We start from the raw sequence: 17,393 nt of genomic DNA, 5'->3' as shown, positions 1-17,393 counted from the left end.
TAAATTGTGCATCAGACATCCAAACGTGTTGTGTTCTTTCAGACAAACTGCCATGACTACATTTGATAAAAGTTAAATGAAATAAGTAATGAAACAATTAACTAATAATTAATGTTTGGAATTGTCTAACATACACGCTTTACTAACAAATCTGGGGAGTATAAAGCGTTTCCAGCAGAAAGTTTTCTTGGAAGGTCAATTTTTCACATAAATTTACTATATACAGTATTTACGAACGTTTTATGAATGAGGCCCTGTGATTATGTGGAACACAGGAGTCACTCCAGAAATTGCAAGGATTTACATTTTGGATTCTCGCAGCTGTAAACAAGAAACAGTTCCAACAGTTTAACCCATTTAGTGTTAGCTATTTTTGAACAAAAATTTGTTTTAGCGAAAAAGAGATGTTTTATCACCCGGCAATTATTAGTAGGGCTGTTGATGTAACATGCTAATTTAGTGTGATTTAGTGTGATCGCGATTAAAAAATGAACGCATTTAATCATGCCCCTGACACATACGTAAATACTTGTGGTACCACATTCATGTTTTTCAAGTTGCAGTCAAGAGGTGGCAGTCAGCGCAACTCCAGTTGTGCAGGTAACACAGAGTTGTACATGCAAAAAAACACATTTACTGAGAATAGGGAGCACAAGATGAGCTTCACACAGGATGCATTCTTGCTTGTCTGGACCATGGCTATGATGCCATAAAATGTTGCCTCTGGTGGCACCTAACTAGGCTTTTGAACAGAGCTTTTCTAAAGAATGAGATTAAGTAGTCAGAAGAAAACTGTCAACCGAATTTAACTGCAGTGTGTACGTGGCATTATGTGTCAATTTTCGTGCACATCTGACAGAAAACAAGACACCTAAACATACCTAAACCTTGAACACTGTTATTTTACTGCCTTGCAAGCACTGGTATTTCCTTTGGAAATTGCAAATCTAGTTTTACACTTGAGTCCCAACTTCAACCTTGAAACAAGATGCTACCAATAGTCCTAGGCTAAACATTTCCTGAATCAAGTGTCTATGACGGGAGGATGTGGAATTGATTTAAGTCATATAGGTTCAGTTACGGTTAGACTATTTTGAAAAAATGCCATTCAATTAACATATATTTGCACGTCAGGAAAATATGAAAAGTGTTATTCCCACTACTTAACATAAAAAAAAAATCTGTGCCAGCATGGATTGGAATTTATTGACTTATCTGCAGTTCCCATTTTCCATAATGCACTGGCCAGCCTCTAGAGCACAGACAGCTTGATTTATTCCGAAGATACACCTCTATGTATGTGGCAGTAAATGAAATTGAATCATTATGCTAGACCTTGATTCTGCTGATATAAAATGAAATAAAACCTACTCATGCCTGCCAAAAAATCTTGATTTGGAGTCAGCTAAGGCCATCTTGGAAAAAAAATAAGGGGGAGGGGGGGCTTTTGAATGCTCAAAAAAAGAATAGGACTTGTTTGCTTCACACTTTTTCTGCACGACTAATCAATAGTGAATAAATATTGGTGTTGGATTTTTCATTTGGCTTATGCCTGAACCTTGGGCTGTTTTGAAAGATGCTCTAATTGGAATTCTAACCCACAGCACAAATGTTTATTGCATTTCCACATGGCATTTGTTTCTTTTCCTAAGGCTAGCACTACTTACCTCACCAGTGAATGAACATATATTCACAGCCCATCCCCTCTTGTTACTTTCAATAAGACTTTTGACCTTGTAATCATATGTAATATGTACCAACGATATTACAGACATTCACTTTTCTGAACATGTAGAACTGATAATAAATTGAAAGATAAGCTTACTTATCTTGGTACTATGTAACCCTTCCCAAGCGGGGACCAAGGGCAGGCTCATAATCAGTATTGTTTACATTAACTGCATGTTATTACCAAATAATTCTTATTTACGGCCTAATTAATTTTCTAAAATGTACAAGAAGATGGTTCTCACATGGCGAGTCAACTGAAAAGTGGGTAGCAGGTCTGTTCTAAAAGGATTGCAGGACACCAGGGGGGAGAAAATGGTAAATAAAAATAATAAAATGCAATGAACCATTTAATCATGCATTGTCCGATTAATAATATCTAAATAAATAGACTACAGATAATTTTTTCCACATTGTTGACACCGTGCATCCAAACTCGGTACCAATATGTTCTTTTGTCACTGGTTGGAAGCCAAGTCAGACAAGCTACGTATGTTTCTATCAACGTTTTTTTATGCCCATTTTGGGATATCACATAAAAACTGCTGGATGGAAACACCAAGATGCAAATACATCTCCAAAATGCGCATACGCTCACTTACGGTGGATACATTTTTAATTTGATAAGAAGAAATGCGCATAAACTATGATGGAAACACATTTACCGAATAAACTCCTATTGAATTTGTTAGGAATAAAAGATGTGAATCAAAAAGTTAATGTGACTGAATAACTCGTTTACATTACATTACATTACTGGACTAACCAGCGGGCCAATCATTGCATCTGAAATGTTGCTCTGGTCATTCTGAAATAATGGTGTCTAGAAATCCAAAGCCTACAAAGAGTTTGCAGAGTAAATAAGTCAAAAACAAACTTGAACTGTATAGAACAGAAAGTTTATTGACACTTTTGAAAAAAGTGTACCGCACGGTATAGTCATAAGGATGGATGAATGCACATATATAGTGCTCAGAAGTGTGTGACGCGCTGCTGCTCCCAAACATGAGACAAAGTTCTTTACAGTGTTTTGTGCTCTAAACCGACAGTATTTTATTAATAAAACACTCACAGTGACTAAATTCCTCCAGAAGTGACGATTTCATCCTTTTGAACACCCTTAAATTCGCAACTTGGATGGAAACGTAGCTTTAGATGCCAACACAGCATCTTGAGGACATTTTAGTGTAGGCTACTTTTGTTTTGATCTTGATGTCCAATGTAAAATCTGGGTTCTGAAACAAAACCAGTTAAGAACCACTGTACTAGACAGCCTACTTCCTTTTTTTTTGTTGTTTTTTTTTTGGGGGGGGGGGTTTCTCCCAATTTGGAATGCCCAATTCCCAATGTGCTCTAAGTCCTCGTGGTTGCATAGTGATTCAGTCCGGGTGGCAGAGGACGAATCCCAGCTGCCTCCGCGTCTGAGACCATCAACCCGCACATCTTATCACGTGGCTTGTTGAGCGCGTTGCCACAGAGACATAGCGCGTGTGGAGGCTTCATGCCATCCACCGCGGCAACCACACTCAACTCACCACGTGCCCCACCGAGAACGAACCACATTATAGTGACCACGAGGAGGTTACCCCATGTGACTCTACCCTCCCTAGCAACTGGGCCAATTTGGTTGCTTAGGAGACCTGGCTGGAGTCACTCAGCACGCCCTGGGATTCGAACTAGCGAACTAGTGAACTCCAGGGGTGGTAGCCAGCGTATTTTACCATTAAAGTCATTATAACCATTAAAATTATGCGGACAGTAACACTCTATAGTAACTTTCATTAATAAATCATTATTTACATTAAATAAATCTTAACAGATTAGTTAATGTATATTCAAATAGTTAGAAATATGAAATAATGCACTTGTTAATGTGTACTAATGAATTTAGCTAACAATAATCAATGATCTGATTAAGCAATAAGGCATGAGAGGCCGTGCTATATTGTGAATATAGTCACGTCTGAAGGGCATTTTTAGGCATGATGCGAAGCGGGCTACAACCCCTTGTCACCCAAAGTGCCTGCAACTCCTTCAGCCGTGACTATATTCACAGTATGGCATGGCCATATGTTCGCTTCCGTACATCTGTGACACGCACCCATGAGAGGGATGACACAATTTTCTCTTGTAAACAATGACGCGCTTCCTGACTCCTCCTCCACGTGACGTGTGACCTTACCAACGAGCTTACGTCATCCCTCTCATGAGCGCACATCACAGAGATGTACGGAAGCGAACATTTGTAGTTAAAAAGTATATAAGTATTGTTTTGTTTCTAAAAATAATCAGTTGTTTGGGTTCAGAAGAACTTTATTTGTCGACTGGAGTCGTGTGGATTATTTTGATGCACCCTAAATATGCATTTTGGACCGTCAAAAAATGGAGGACATTCACTTACATTGTTTAGAGGAGGAGGCCAGAAATGAAATCCTAAAAGCCTTAAATTCTGTTTTGATGAAGAAAAAAACTCAAATACATCTTGGATGGCCTGAGGGTGAGTAAATTATCAGCAAATTTTCATTTTTAGGTGAACTATTCCTTTAAGGACACAAATGTTCATTAAAATTTTAATTTATTTAAGTGTGTGCGAGCAATGAGGCCTACAAACCTAACCCAGCTACACCAGTTTTGTCTGGAGGAATGGGACAAAATTCCAGCAACTTATTGTAAGAAGCTTTTGGAAGGTTATCCAAAATGTTTGACCCAAGTTAAACAATTTAAAGGCAATGCTACCAAATACTAACAAAGTGAATGTAAACTTCTGACCCACTGGGAATGTGATGAAAGAAATAAAAGCTGAAATAAATTATTCTCTCTACTATTATTCTGACATTTCACATTCTTAAAATAAAGTAGTGATCCTAACTGACCTAAAACAGGGAATGTTTTCTACGATTAAATGTCAGGAATTGTGAAAAACTGAGTTTAAATGTATTTGGCTAAGGTGTATGTAAACTTCTGACTTCAACTGTAGAAGTTCCGTGAAGAGGTCAGAGCTGTGATTTATTATGAATAAAGCACGGCTGTTGACCAATCAGCATCCAGGACCAGAACTATCCATTTTATAATAAGCATTACGTAACGTAGATTCAAATACTTACAAATGTTATTTTAAAACGGACAGTTCCGGTCCTGGATGCTGATTGGTCAACAGCCGTGCTTTATTCATGATAAATCACAGCTCTGAACTCTTCACGTAACTTCTATTTGTATCACTTTATTTGTATCACTCTTTTTATTTGTATCACTCCACTTTGCATCATGCTTAATAACGCCCCGTGACTATATTCACAAAAAAGCACGGCCTCTCATGCCTTATTGCTTAATTAAACTTTCACTCTTATATGGCCTTCCCTTTTTTAAAATGACTAACAGATCATTTGTTAATGTACATTTGAATGCTTGCAAATGTCATTAAACATTTTCATAAATGAGCTCATGTACTTTTTACACTTACAAATGTTTTCAGAAAATATTAGTATTTTTCACCAATTCATACACTGTTCATTACAAATTATTCATTAATGTCCAGCTAATTAGTAACCAAGGTCTGTAAATGCCACACATTTGCTGTTTATTTGTTGTGGTATGTATGCATGCTTTTCTAGGGCCCTATAAATCCGTTTTATTTTTTTCCAGATTTCATTTTATTTTTTTCCCAAATTCTGTGTTTTCCGTTTAATTTTTTCTGAATTCTGAGTTTTAAAGTTTAATTACATTTTATCATAAAAAAGTCTATTCAAATTAATTCATAGAAATTAAATCAATTGAGGACAGAACAATTACTTTTCAACATACCATTGCATTATTTTTATCAAATGAAGAGCTTCTATACTGTTTCTTCAAGAAACGCATCTTTCCCCGCAGGAAGCGGAAAAATTTGGGAAGATATGGGGTGGACATGTTTTTTTTAAGTGTTGGCTCAAGTAAGAGCAAGGGAGTCATTATTTTGGTAAATAAACATTTACAATTCAAATTTCTCAAACAGACTAAAGATAAATTAGGGAGAGTCATTATTGTTTTAGGTGAAATTCAGGGGCAAAGGTTGATTTTGGCTAATATTTACGCACCTAACGCTGATGATCAGGGCTTTTTTATAGATCTTGAAGGGATGTTGCAAGCATCTGGCACCACTCATGATATAATATTGGGAGGAGACTTTAATCTTTTGATGGACTCAGTCCTTGATCAAAGTGAAGCAAAAGTGTGTAAGCCCCCTAGAGCACTCACAGGATGTGTAAAAATCTTGGTCTCTATTTGGAGACTTTTGAACCCATCTGGTAGGGACTATACATTTTTTTCATCAGTCCATAATATTTATTCCAAAATAAAAAATTTCAAAATAATTATCCAAATCCCTCATTTCATCTGTTGTTGATTGCTCAATTGGAAATATCTTAGTCTCAGATCATGTCCAGGTGAGTTTAGAGGTGTTGCCACATATAGAGAAAAAGAAATCATATAGTTGGTGCCTAAATGTATCCCTTTTTGAAAAATCCTGAATTCCAACAAATGTTAAAGACTGAAATCAATATTTATATGGAGACCAACTGGTCCTCAGTGTCCTCTGTGGGCGTGGCTTCGGAGGCACTTAAGGCGGTTCTTAGGGGCCGGATCATACAGTATGCCTCATTCATCAAAAAATCCAAACCACGAGAACTCGTGGAGTTGGAAGGAAATATTAAAAATGCTGAAGCAGAGCTGAAGTGCCGAATGTCGTCTGATGGCCTCAGAGAATTGACTCGATTGAAATACAGATATAATACTATTTTGTCGTGGAAAGTGGAGTTTTGGTTATTCAGGGCAAGACAGTCATACTTTGAGTCAGGTGACAAAGTTTTTGGCTAGATATACAAAGCAGAGAGAGTTTTTTTCTACCATTCCTTCAGTAAAATCTGCTGGTGGTGAAATATTTACCTCGGCCATTGATATTAATAATGCTTTTAAAGAATTCTATCTTGATCTTTATAGTTCCACGTCTTTGTCTACTGATGAAGATATTAGAAACTTTGTGGAACCATTAGATCTTCCTAAACTGACGATTGAGCAAAAAAAACTCTCTTGATTCTGAGATAACCTTGGAGGAGCTTGGTGAGGTTATTAAGGCCCTACCTACTCGCAAGGCCTGACGGCTTTGCTGCTGAGTTTTTCAAATCTTATGCTACAGAACTGGCTCCACTTTTGTTAGAAGTTTATACTGAATCATTAAAGAATGGAAAGCTTCCGCCAACCATGACACAAGCCCAGATCAGTCTGATTCTTAAAAAGGACAAAGATCCAAGCGAGTGTAAAAGATCCCGTCCAATTTCCCTGATCCAGTTAGATGTAAAAATTTTGTCCAAAATTCTGGCTAATCGATTAAGTTATGACATCTCTTATACATATAGATCAGGTGGGGTTTATTCGAGGCCGTAGCTCTTCTGATAACATTAGGCGTTTCATCAATATCATGTGGTCAGTAGCGAATGATCGATTTACGGTCGCTGCCATCTCACTTGATGCCGAAAAGGCATTTGATATGGTAGAATGGGATTATTTTTGGCGGTACAAACAAATGGATTAATTTCAGATTATTTTACTCTGGATAGGGGCACCTGGCAGGGTTGCCCTCTTTTCCCATTATTGTTCTGTCTTGCCGTGGAACCATTAGCAGCTGCGATAAGAAAGGAGCATGATTTTCCAGGGGTGGTGGCGGGAGGTATGGTGCATAAGCTTCTACTTTACGCAGATGATATTTTATTATTTGTCTCTGACCCCAGTAGATCTGTGCCTTGCCTCCACAGAATTATTAACTCCTTTTCTAAGTTTTCAGGATATAGAGTCAACTGGTCTAAATCCGAATCTTTGGCTCTGACAACATACTATCCAGTAACGGCTTTCCAGCCAGGTGAGTTCCAGTGGCCCAAACAGGGCATTAAGTATTTGGGTATTTTATTTCCAGCAAATTTGTGTGATTTAGTTAGAGATAATTTTGACCCCTTAATAAAACGGTTTTCGAGCGATGTGGGCAGGTGGGCTTCATTACATTTATCTATGATTGGGAAGGTTAATGTTATTAAAATGAATTGTATTCCAAAATTCAATTACTTACTGCAGTCTCTCCCTGTAGATGTCCCCCTCTCTTATTTCAAGCAATTTGAGAGCATAGCGAAGTCCTTCATTTGGAATGGTAAGCGTCCCAGGTTAAATTTCATTAAGTTACATAGGCCGATTGACAAAGGTGGGCTAGGCCTACACAAGATTTTGTTTTATTATTATGCATTCGGTCTTAGACATTTGGCTCATTGGTCGCTTCCACCTGAAAGAGCCCCTCCCTGGTTTTGTATTGAAAAGGAAGTTCTTGCCCCTATCTCGCCACTGCAAAGCCTTTCGATTAAACTAGCCGGAGAGGTTAAGTCGCGCCCCATTATTTTGCATTTGCACTCGATATGGACAAAAGTGTCCAGAGTGTTTAATTCTGATATTTATTTAAACGTAGCCTCGAGCATATGGCAGAACCCTAAACTATGTATTGATAAGTCCCCTTTCTGTTGGTCGGATTGGATTGTGAGGGCGGTTAATACACTTGGTGACCTATATGAGAGTGGAGTATTGAGACCTTTTGAAAATTTGGTTCAACATTTTGGCATTCCCAGATCTGTTTTATAGGTATTTACAGCTGCGCCACCTACTCTGCACTGTTTTTGGGAGTGGCACGCACCCCCCCGCCTCCCCTTTTGGGAAGGGTCTTGAGGCATCAGTGTATTACTCCCTGCTAATTCAGAGTCTGGGGGACGGAACTTTGAATTCTCTCAAAACATTATGGGAGAAAGATCTAAACTTGACATTGGAGGAGGGGGTGTGGGCTAGGATCCTAAAAAATGTCAAGTCTGCATCTAGAGATGCAAGGGTTCGCCTTATGTAATTTAAGATTTTACATCGATTTTATTGGACCTCCTCCAGATTGTATAGGCTTGGTCTTAAAGACACACCCACCTGCTGGCGATGTCAGTCAGAGGTTGGAGACATAACTCATGTTTTTTGGGGGTGTGTTGAGATCCAGGTGTTCTGGTTGAAAGTTCAGAGTCTTATATGTGTTGTATTGGGCACTCGGCTTTCACTTTGTCCCAGACTCTGTATTTTGGGCGATGGGGTGGTCACTGATGTTGAGAATTGGCACATAAAGAGTTGGAACCTAATGAGCGTCATGATCGCCAGACAGGTTATTTTAAGGGGTTGGAGGTCGGTTGGAGCACCCTCATTTCATGAGTGGTGCTCGGAGATGGGGAGGGTTGCGGCCTTTGAGGAAGGGATCTATAGAAGGCTGGGAAATCTGGGGTTATTTGATAGGAAATGGGGCAGATATTTGGCGTTTTTGGAAGGCTTTCAAGGAGGGGTAGTTGAGAGGGATCTTTAGGTTTAAATATGTGTGTGCAATTTGATTGTTCTTTTTTTGTTGTTTTTTTTTTATATGCTTTTATTTATTTATTTATTTATTTATTGTGTGTGCATGTTTATATATATATATATATATATATATATATATATATATATATATATATATATATATATATATTCATGACCACTGGGGTGAGTGTTTGTGTCGGGTGGGGGTGTTTGGGGGGAAGGGTTTAATTGTATAATATGATTCCGCATTTTCTGTGATGTTTATGTAATTTGTTGAATGGAATCAATACAAATTGTTAATAATAAAATGAGTTAACACAGTTAATGTCACAAAGTTTGTTATTTGATTACTGATCAAGAAATTGTGTGGAATCTTAAATATTTCTTATATTATGTCATTGTAATCATGTAATCATTAGCACGCAAGCAACAGCAAGAGAGGAGCAGACTATTTTATTTATACAATTCGCACCTGCATTCCGATCTACATCTTGATGTAATCCTTCCTCATGATCACGCAGTGTGTTTTCATCAGCTGAATGGGAGACTAAACACTTTTAAAGTGTGATGAGACTCACACTGTGCATGCAGGCCATTCACTCATCACAAGCCGATCAACTATTTATTCATTTTCAGTGGATCGCACCTGCAAAATCCTAAAACTTTATTTCCAGGTTTAATTTATATTTTGAGTAGACTCAGATTTTTTATCAAATTATGTTTTCTCTTTTAATCATTTAATGTAATTTTGAATGTCCATGGTTTAAGAAGGATGTACCTGTATGCTTGGTTGGAAATCTCAAGGACTAATAGTTTTGTTTTCCTTATTACATGATGTGTTGTTCTGAAAGCAAAAAGAAACAAATGAAACACGGAATGTAGGCTGTCATCCGCGCAGCCTGACTGAAGCAAAGCGGGCACGTTTACTCAAAAAAGATTAACCGAAAGTGACGTGCTGCTGGCTCGTGATGCGCGAATGTCTTGCACGGGGTTCTGCAGTCTCATCACATTTTAACTTTTTGTTTAGCCTCCCATTCAGCTGATGAAAACAAGCTGCGTGATCATGAGGAAGGATTACATCAAGATGTAGATTGGAATGCAGGTGCGAATTGTATAAATAAAATAGTCATCTCCTCTCTCGCCATTGCTGGCGTGCCAGTGATTACCCCTCCGCATGCCAATGCTGGCACGCATGCCATAGGTTGCCGACCCCTGGTATAGACTATAACAACTGCTACATCTTTTAAGCTACATCCACTAAATTTGGTACAGATCTTCAGGATTTTTCAACTGTTCGGACGTACAGTTTCCGCACAGCGAACAATGAAAAATTTAGGAAAATCCCATTGACTTTCAATGACGGAATATTCGTGAATACAAACAAACTCCAACTAACAAAAATTCAAATGTAAACAAACCCACACAAAAACATTTTATATGCTTTAAACTGCTCTCTCCCTCTCTCCCTCTCTCTCTCTCTCTGTTTCTGTCTCTCCCTATCTCTATTTCTTTTTATTTGTTCCTCCTTTTTCTCTGGGTGTTTCTGTGCATTCTCACATTCTCAGATCAAATTCCCACTCCTAATAAACATGGAGGAAACTAATGTTAACAGACTTTATTCTTTTATCCTGTCACTAGTCCTGCAAAAACTCACTGGTGTGATGATAATAATGCTGTCACTGGTGTGTGATAATGTCAGTAGTTCTCTCACTGGCTACAAATGTGCTGGGACGGGCAATTGCACAACAGGAAGATCACAGCAAAGCTCGCAGCAGTTGCCACTGCAAGAATTCCTCTTGTCCTTCCGAATTCATACTTCCAAAGCAGTTTGGCAAAACTGGTCTTTATAAAGTCCATTCTTAGCATTGAGAAACACCCTCTCTCTTTTTCTCTCTCTAAGCATACTAGCAAAAACTAGCAACTATCCAGAACCTCCTAGCAACTGGCACAAATGTGCAAGCAATAACTAGCATCTAGCCAAAACACCAGAGCAACTAGCCAGAGCCTAGGGCTGGGCAATATGGCCAAAAATATTATCACAATATTTTTCTCATATCGTTCGATATTGATATTTATCACAATATAAATATAATACCATTAACAGGGGCAGAAATGCATTCCACATGTTTGTTAGACCTCAAGAATAAATGTTAACATAAACTTTTGTTTACAAGTAAACACCTGAGGGTAAGCTTCCTTTAAAGTATACTCTGTTTAGGATTTAATCCTACATAATGTGTGTGTGTGATCTCTTTTCGATTAAATTTCGCCATTTCCATCCTCTCCAGTTGAAGTTTGACTTCACTGAAAGACTTTCTTGTGACACTCCGCACTCCAGCTCAGTAGGTGGCGGTAATGCACCAAAAGCTGGATTGCCAACCACAAATAAACATCACAAGGAGAAGAAATATTTTCTTGCCTCCCTTACAAAAATTGAGAGTTCACTGCAAATTTGCCACAAATTTGCCACAAATTGTCCATTGTTACCAAAGGTTTGCCGGAGGTTCACCACTACCGGTGAAGAGCTACAAACTTCTGGCAAACATTTGCACCAAATCACAAGCTCATTTGCATGTGAAAATAATGAACGGCAAGTTTGCGGCATTTTTTTGTAAGGGTGTGCCAGTGCTATGGATTATAAAAAAAAACTTTTAGCTAAATAGTACATAAATAAATAGCAGCTGATGTTGGAGTTGCTGTTGTGTTCAGTCAATAGCTGTACTGCATTGTCACTGTGGTCTTTTTTGGTACACAATAATTTAATATTAGACGGATAGCTAGCTAGTGGCTACCGAGCCTCATTACCCGTTTCCATGACAGCAGGGCTATGTAGCCGCTAGCCAGCTAATACTTCCTAACAGGCTGGTTTCATGACTGTGACTCTGTTAGCTAGTTGTGTGTTTAACTTTGTGAACTGCTTGCGTTTTAGCGACGTACCTTATCTGATCATCTAGATGTAGAACATAGGTTAAATATAGAAAATTACTAAAAAGTTTATCATTGATATCTAAAAAAAACATTCGTTAAAAATCATAATCATTTATCACACAGCCCTACCAGAAACCCTCAGCAACCAGCTAAAATATGCTTTCAACACCTAGCAACATGTTAGCAACACCTAGCCACATGCTAAAACATGCTGGCAATGCCTAGCAACATGCTAATAACAGCTAGCTACATAATAAAACATGCTAGCAACACCTAGCTACATGCTAAAGCATGCTAGTAATGCCAACAGACATGTTGCAAAGCCTAACAACATGCTAAAACATGGTAGAAATGCCAAGCTTGATCTTTCCATCTATCTTGCTAGCTGGTTGTTTTTCTTACTGTAATGTCTGAATGAACATTTATAACTAGTTAAAACTTTTAGACAAGGTGTTGTCAAGCCAAAATCAAAGTTTGGGTCTAAAAACTTTATCTAATTAATTTTGTTGTTTTTTAAAGCCTCACATAAACTGTTACCTAAGAACTCCAATGTGCAAAAACATAGGCAATAATATAAAAAACCTTACACTTAATTGAAATGGGAGCGAAGTCACATTGGAGTTCTTCAGAACTCCTCAACATCTCCCAGTTTTGCTTACATCAGACTTGAGTTTAAACGCTGCAATTACTGAATCCAAAAATGACACTGACACATGGGAATGAATGGATATTACTAACTGAGAAAAGCCTCACCTCTTGACGGCGTCTCGTTTCTGCTCATCGATACTCTCCCACCATTTTGAAAAATACGAAATCTCAGACCAGATCATTTTCCGCCGGCCGTCCTCACTTAACTTGACCACCATGTTGTTGAGGATGTGTTGCGTCTGGTCTCGATAGTAGTCGTCGAATGTCTTCAACCAGCCTGACCAGAACAACACACAAACTTGTAAGAGATTGATGAGGTACATCACAAACATACTGATCAACAACAAATCTTTCACTGGAAATATTTCAAATGCCTTTGACAAAAGTGTGACTGACACTTACAAAAATGTAAGTTTTTTTTGTACATGTAACATGGTATTCTTCGAAGTATCTTTGATAACCATGAAAATACACTGGTAAACGAATGTGGTAATCATTGAGTATTATGGTACCATATATCATGCGAGAACTTGTGTTGCTTTAAGCTCTTAAAGGTACTGTAAGCAATTTTTCATGGAAAACTATGCAAAATATTTTCCTACTCCCAGAAAGATATTACTGAAATATGTGTTGTGAGATATCTCACCGGTCTCTGTGACAGCTCTAGACTCTATAAACAGCAAACAAAAATGTGTCCGAAGGCCGTGGACAGCGGCGCTTTCTACCTGTCAATCATTTTGCAAGTTCTCATTGTATTGTAGTTTCAGCAAATTATTGAGGCTTACTGCCATTTTTATGCCATGTTGTTCATAACCGTTGTCAGTTAAGGGTGCTATTTTGCTGCTGTTAAAAAAACGTTTCTGCATGATGTCGGACTCAATAAAGCTCATTTGGTATATTTGGAGTGCAGGGTTTTGGTAACAGGGGGCGTGGCTAATCCAACAGCTCAATCTCGTGGAAGTAGAAAGGCTTAAATCGCTTTCAGCACCTTTAAAATCACAAGCCACTGTGAACGAGCGTCTCTCATAGCACTCTTGAACGTGCAATGAATGTATTTCACATTTTCACAGAAAAATCACTTAAAATTTTGGGTTGTTTCTCACAAAAACTATCATATGGCTTAAGAAGTCTTGGAATATTATTCACTAGTCACATGAACTATTTTTATGATACTAAGCGAAGGTATTTAAACATTAAAAAAATGACATGCTTGGTGGCCTGGGTAGCTCAGCGAATATTGGCGCTGACTACCACCCATGGAGTCACGAGTTCGAATCCAGGGTGTGCTGAGTGACTCCAGCCAGGTCTCCTACGTAACAAAATTGGCCTGATTGCTAGGGAAGGTAGAGTCACATGGGGTAACCTCCTTGTGGTCACTATAATGTGTGGTTCTCGCTCTCAGTGGGGTGCGTGATGAGTTGTGCGTGGATGCCACGGTAACACGCTCAACAAGCCACGTGATAAGATGTGCGGATTGACGGTCTCAGACGCAGAGGCAACTGAGATTCGTCCTCCACCACCCGGATTGAGGCGAGTCACTATGCCACCATGAGGACTTAGAGCGCATTGGGAATTGGGCATTCCAGATTGGGGAGAAAAGTGGAGAGACAAAAAATGATATGCTTCACCTTCAAACAAACATTCTCCTGCATGATTTAATGGTGACAAAGTGAGCAGCAACACAGGCAACTATGACCAAAAGGCCCTTCATCATAAGCTTAACATATAACTGTTACTACAGAAAAAAACAACAACATGACCACAGAAGAACCGGTTTTTCCAGTAAAATCCAGTTGCCCAGTTTGTTAACCCGAGGGCACTAAATGACACCAACTCTTTTCATGCTCATCTATTCTTATTTGTCCTTTTCTTTGTAAGGATGTTTTTTTAAATGAACTGAATATTTCAACACAGGACAAAAACAGGCCATATCAGGTTACAGGAGACATCAATAATGAAGTCCAACAACAAAGGGAAATGACATGGCTAGTGTTTATGTGTGTGTTTGTGTGAAGAAGAGCATGTTTATTCAGCTGGTAAGGTTTACATTTAAACGAATATTAAGGGTTCAATATAAGTTAAGCTCAAATCGACAGCATTTGTGGTATAATATTGATTACCACAAAAAATTATTTAGACTAGTCCATTCTTTTCTTTTTTTTCTCTCCCCTTTTCTTCCCAATTTGGAATGCCCAATTCCCAAAGTCCTCGTGGTGGCGTAGTGATTCGCCTCAATCTGGGTGGCGGAGGATGAATCTCAGTTGCCTCTGCATCTGAGACCGTCAATCCGCACATCTTATCATGCGGCTTGTTGAGCACGTTACCGCGGAGACATAGGCATCCACGCACAACTCACTATGCGCCCCACCGATAGCGAGAACCACACATTATAATGACCATGAAGAGGTTACCCATGTGACTCTACCCTCCCTAGCAATCGGGCCAATTTGGTTGCTTAGGAGACCTGGCTGGAGTCACTCAGCACACCCTGGATTCCAACTCGCGACTCCAGGGGAGGTGGTCATAGTCTGTTCTTTTCTTTAAAAAAAGCAAAAATCGAGATTACAGTGAGGCACTCACAATGGAAGTGAATGGGGCCAATTTTTGGAGGGTTTAAAGGCAGAAATATGAAGCTTATTGTGGGGGCAAGGGCGTAGCCGAGCGTTTGTCTGGGGAGAGAGGAAGCAGTAAGGGATTTCACCTGAGATGAATTGCAGCTAATTGTGATTTCTATGTTCACAGTGAGAGGTGGGGAGATAAAAAGCCAGCCAAAACCCCAGAGAGAGAGACAGAGAGAGAGAGAGACGAGCCTGCATGTGTGTTTGTGTCTGTGCAGCCCGCAGTGTCGAGTGTGACATTTTCTTTAATTGTGAAAATAAAATACCTTTTTGAGTTAGATCCGTCGCCTCCCGCTTCCTCCTTTCCCTCCTCCAAAAATGAACACTATTACACTTATAATTTAATAAAAGCACTTACATTAATTATTCTGTTGAAACTCATGTTTTATTTGAGCTGTATAGTTGTTTAAATCGTCATTTTTACATTCATTTTAGGGTTTGATGACATTACTTCATCATGGCAACAAACAGAAAAGGTTTATAAATGATTGTATCACACTAAAATCATGTTAGCATGCATATTGTTTATGTCTTGTGGCTAAACTTTTAAAACAGTGAGTATTTTAGCATTTACGGATTGACCCCCATTCACTTCCACTGTAAGTGCCTCACTGGAACTGGAAATGGTTATTTAAACTGCTTGGTTTTTGTCAGAAGCGCATTACTGCAAGCAAGAGGGACGAGTAGAAAATATTTTCTACGGTAACCGACAGCTTGCCACAAGTTGTAAAACACCCAGAATATTCTTCGACATATCTTCCAGATTCTTGGCTTAATGTGAAAATCTCTATATTTATTTATTCATTCACTCATTTCTTCCAATTAAAAAAATCCCTGGTCCTAGAGTAAAAGGTATAACATAAAGCAGAACCCGAGTCTCTCAAAAAAAAAGTCAGGGTCATATTTTACCCCACAATTAAAATAAAAGGCCTATTTTTAGAACAATTATGCTCATTTGCATTGTGACATTATTTTTATGCCAATTAAGCACATTTTCATTCCAAATTATTCTCATTCTCAATAATGATCCTCATTACTTTAATACACTTTTTTTACTGTAATTAACTAATAGTAATTAACTTATTAGAAGCAATAAGAATGAGATATTTTGTACTGTAATGTTAAATAGGGAGGAATGGGCTTAAAAATGTTAACAGTCCTAAAATACAGTATGCTTCGTTTTCTTTATGCAATGAGATTCACCCATTTAGATGTAAAAACGAGACACTTTAAAAACCATAAAACTGTATGGTGATTTTTGACTGCTTACTGCTGTATATCAGACACTCATTTCCTTCCTGTCATTCCACATCTTGGTCTGAATGTAGAATATAAATTGCTCACTTGGCAATGCACATGGGAGGGTAAAGTAATAAACTTCCTCTTTTTGCAGGATGTTGTTTTCTTCATTATCTATGTAGCTCTGAGTGCTACAACTGTAATGAACTAGTAAATGGAAAGGATCGTCAATTCTTGTCTATCACAACTATTGAAATACAGTGGTAAAAACAAAACAAAAAAAAATAACAGAATGGAAAGATTTATTTATCTGCTCATTAATGTTCTAAGGGTGCAGGTGGCTGTGTGTTTCAAGAAAAACTGGCAATCAGAGGCGGCGTGAGCAACAGTGGCTGTTGGCAACATGACAAAATGAGCAGTTTAGTTTTATGCAAATGAGCAGTAATGAAGCAGTCAAGTAGAAATGTCTATTAGCTACCAACAACACAGCAACTTTCGACCTCCAGTGTCAGTGTGAATGCCCCTTAAAGGTGAAGTGTGTAAAAAGTTAAAAGACTTTCTCCTTTCCCAGCTTAATATGCTGAGACAGCTGTAAGTAAGCCACCTGTAGGCTGATTCCACCGAAAACCGTCAATACTGTTGCACTATCAAAACATTCCTCTGTTTGTTTGAGCATCCCTACCAGTCCAGCACAGCAACATTCATTCTACCAATGGTGTGAGTTTGGGGCGGGATAAAAAAACTATTTCGCAATGGGGTAAGAAAGAAAACTTGATTCAAAAGAAAACGTTTTTATTTTTCTTACCCCATTAGCAAAGTTTTTTTTTTTTCTTGTTTTAAGCA

The 17,393-nt window shown here is 38.4% G+C and overlaps 1 protein-coding gene across 4 annotated transcripts in view; it reads right to left on the bottom strand.

Annotated features, from left to right (window-relative positions):
• LOC127426773 (alpha-mannosidase 2-like) overlaps window positions 1-17,393 on the bottom strand; it is a 120,290-nt gene that overhangs the window by 88,138 nt on the left and 14,759 nt on the right. For all 4 annotated transcript variants that reach the window (XR_007894862.1, XM_051673798.1, XM_051673820.1 and 1 more), the window contains exon 4: window positions 12,799-12,970. Coding sequence is in view for 3 of the 4 variants with exons in the window: in XM_051673798.1 (XP_051529758.1) it covers window positions 12,799-12,970 (172 nt within the window). In the remaining variant the exon portion in view is untranslated. The remainder of the gene's footprint in view (window positions 1-12,798; window positions 12,971-17,393) is intronic.

Source organism: Myxocyprinus asiaticus, chromosome 3, assembly GCF_019703515.2.
Source record: "Myxocyprinus asiaticus isolate MX2 ecotype Aquarium Trade chromosome 3, UBuf_Myxa_2, whole genome shotgun sequence".
Taxonomy (NCBI): Eukaryota; Metazoa; Chordata; class Actinopteri; order Cypriniformes; family Catostomidae; genus Myxocyprinus; species Myxocyprinus asiaticus.
Note: the sequence above shows the minus strand (reverse complement) of the source record. Positions and strands in the feature narration are given on the sequence as shown.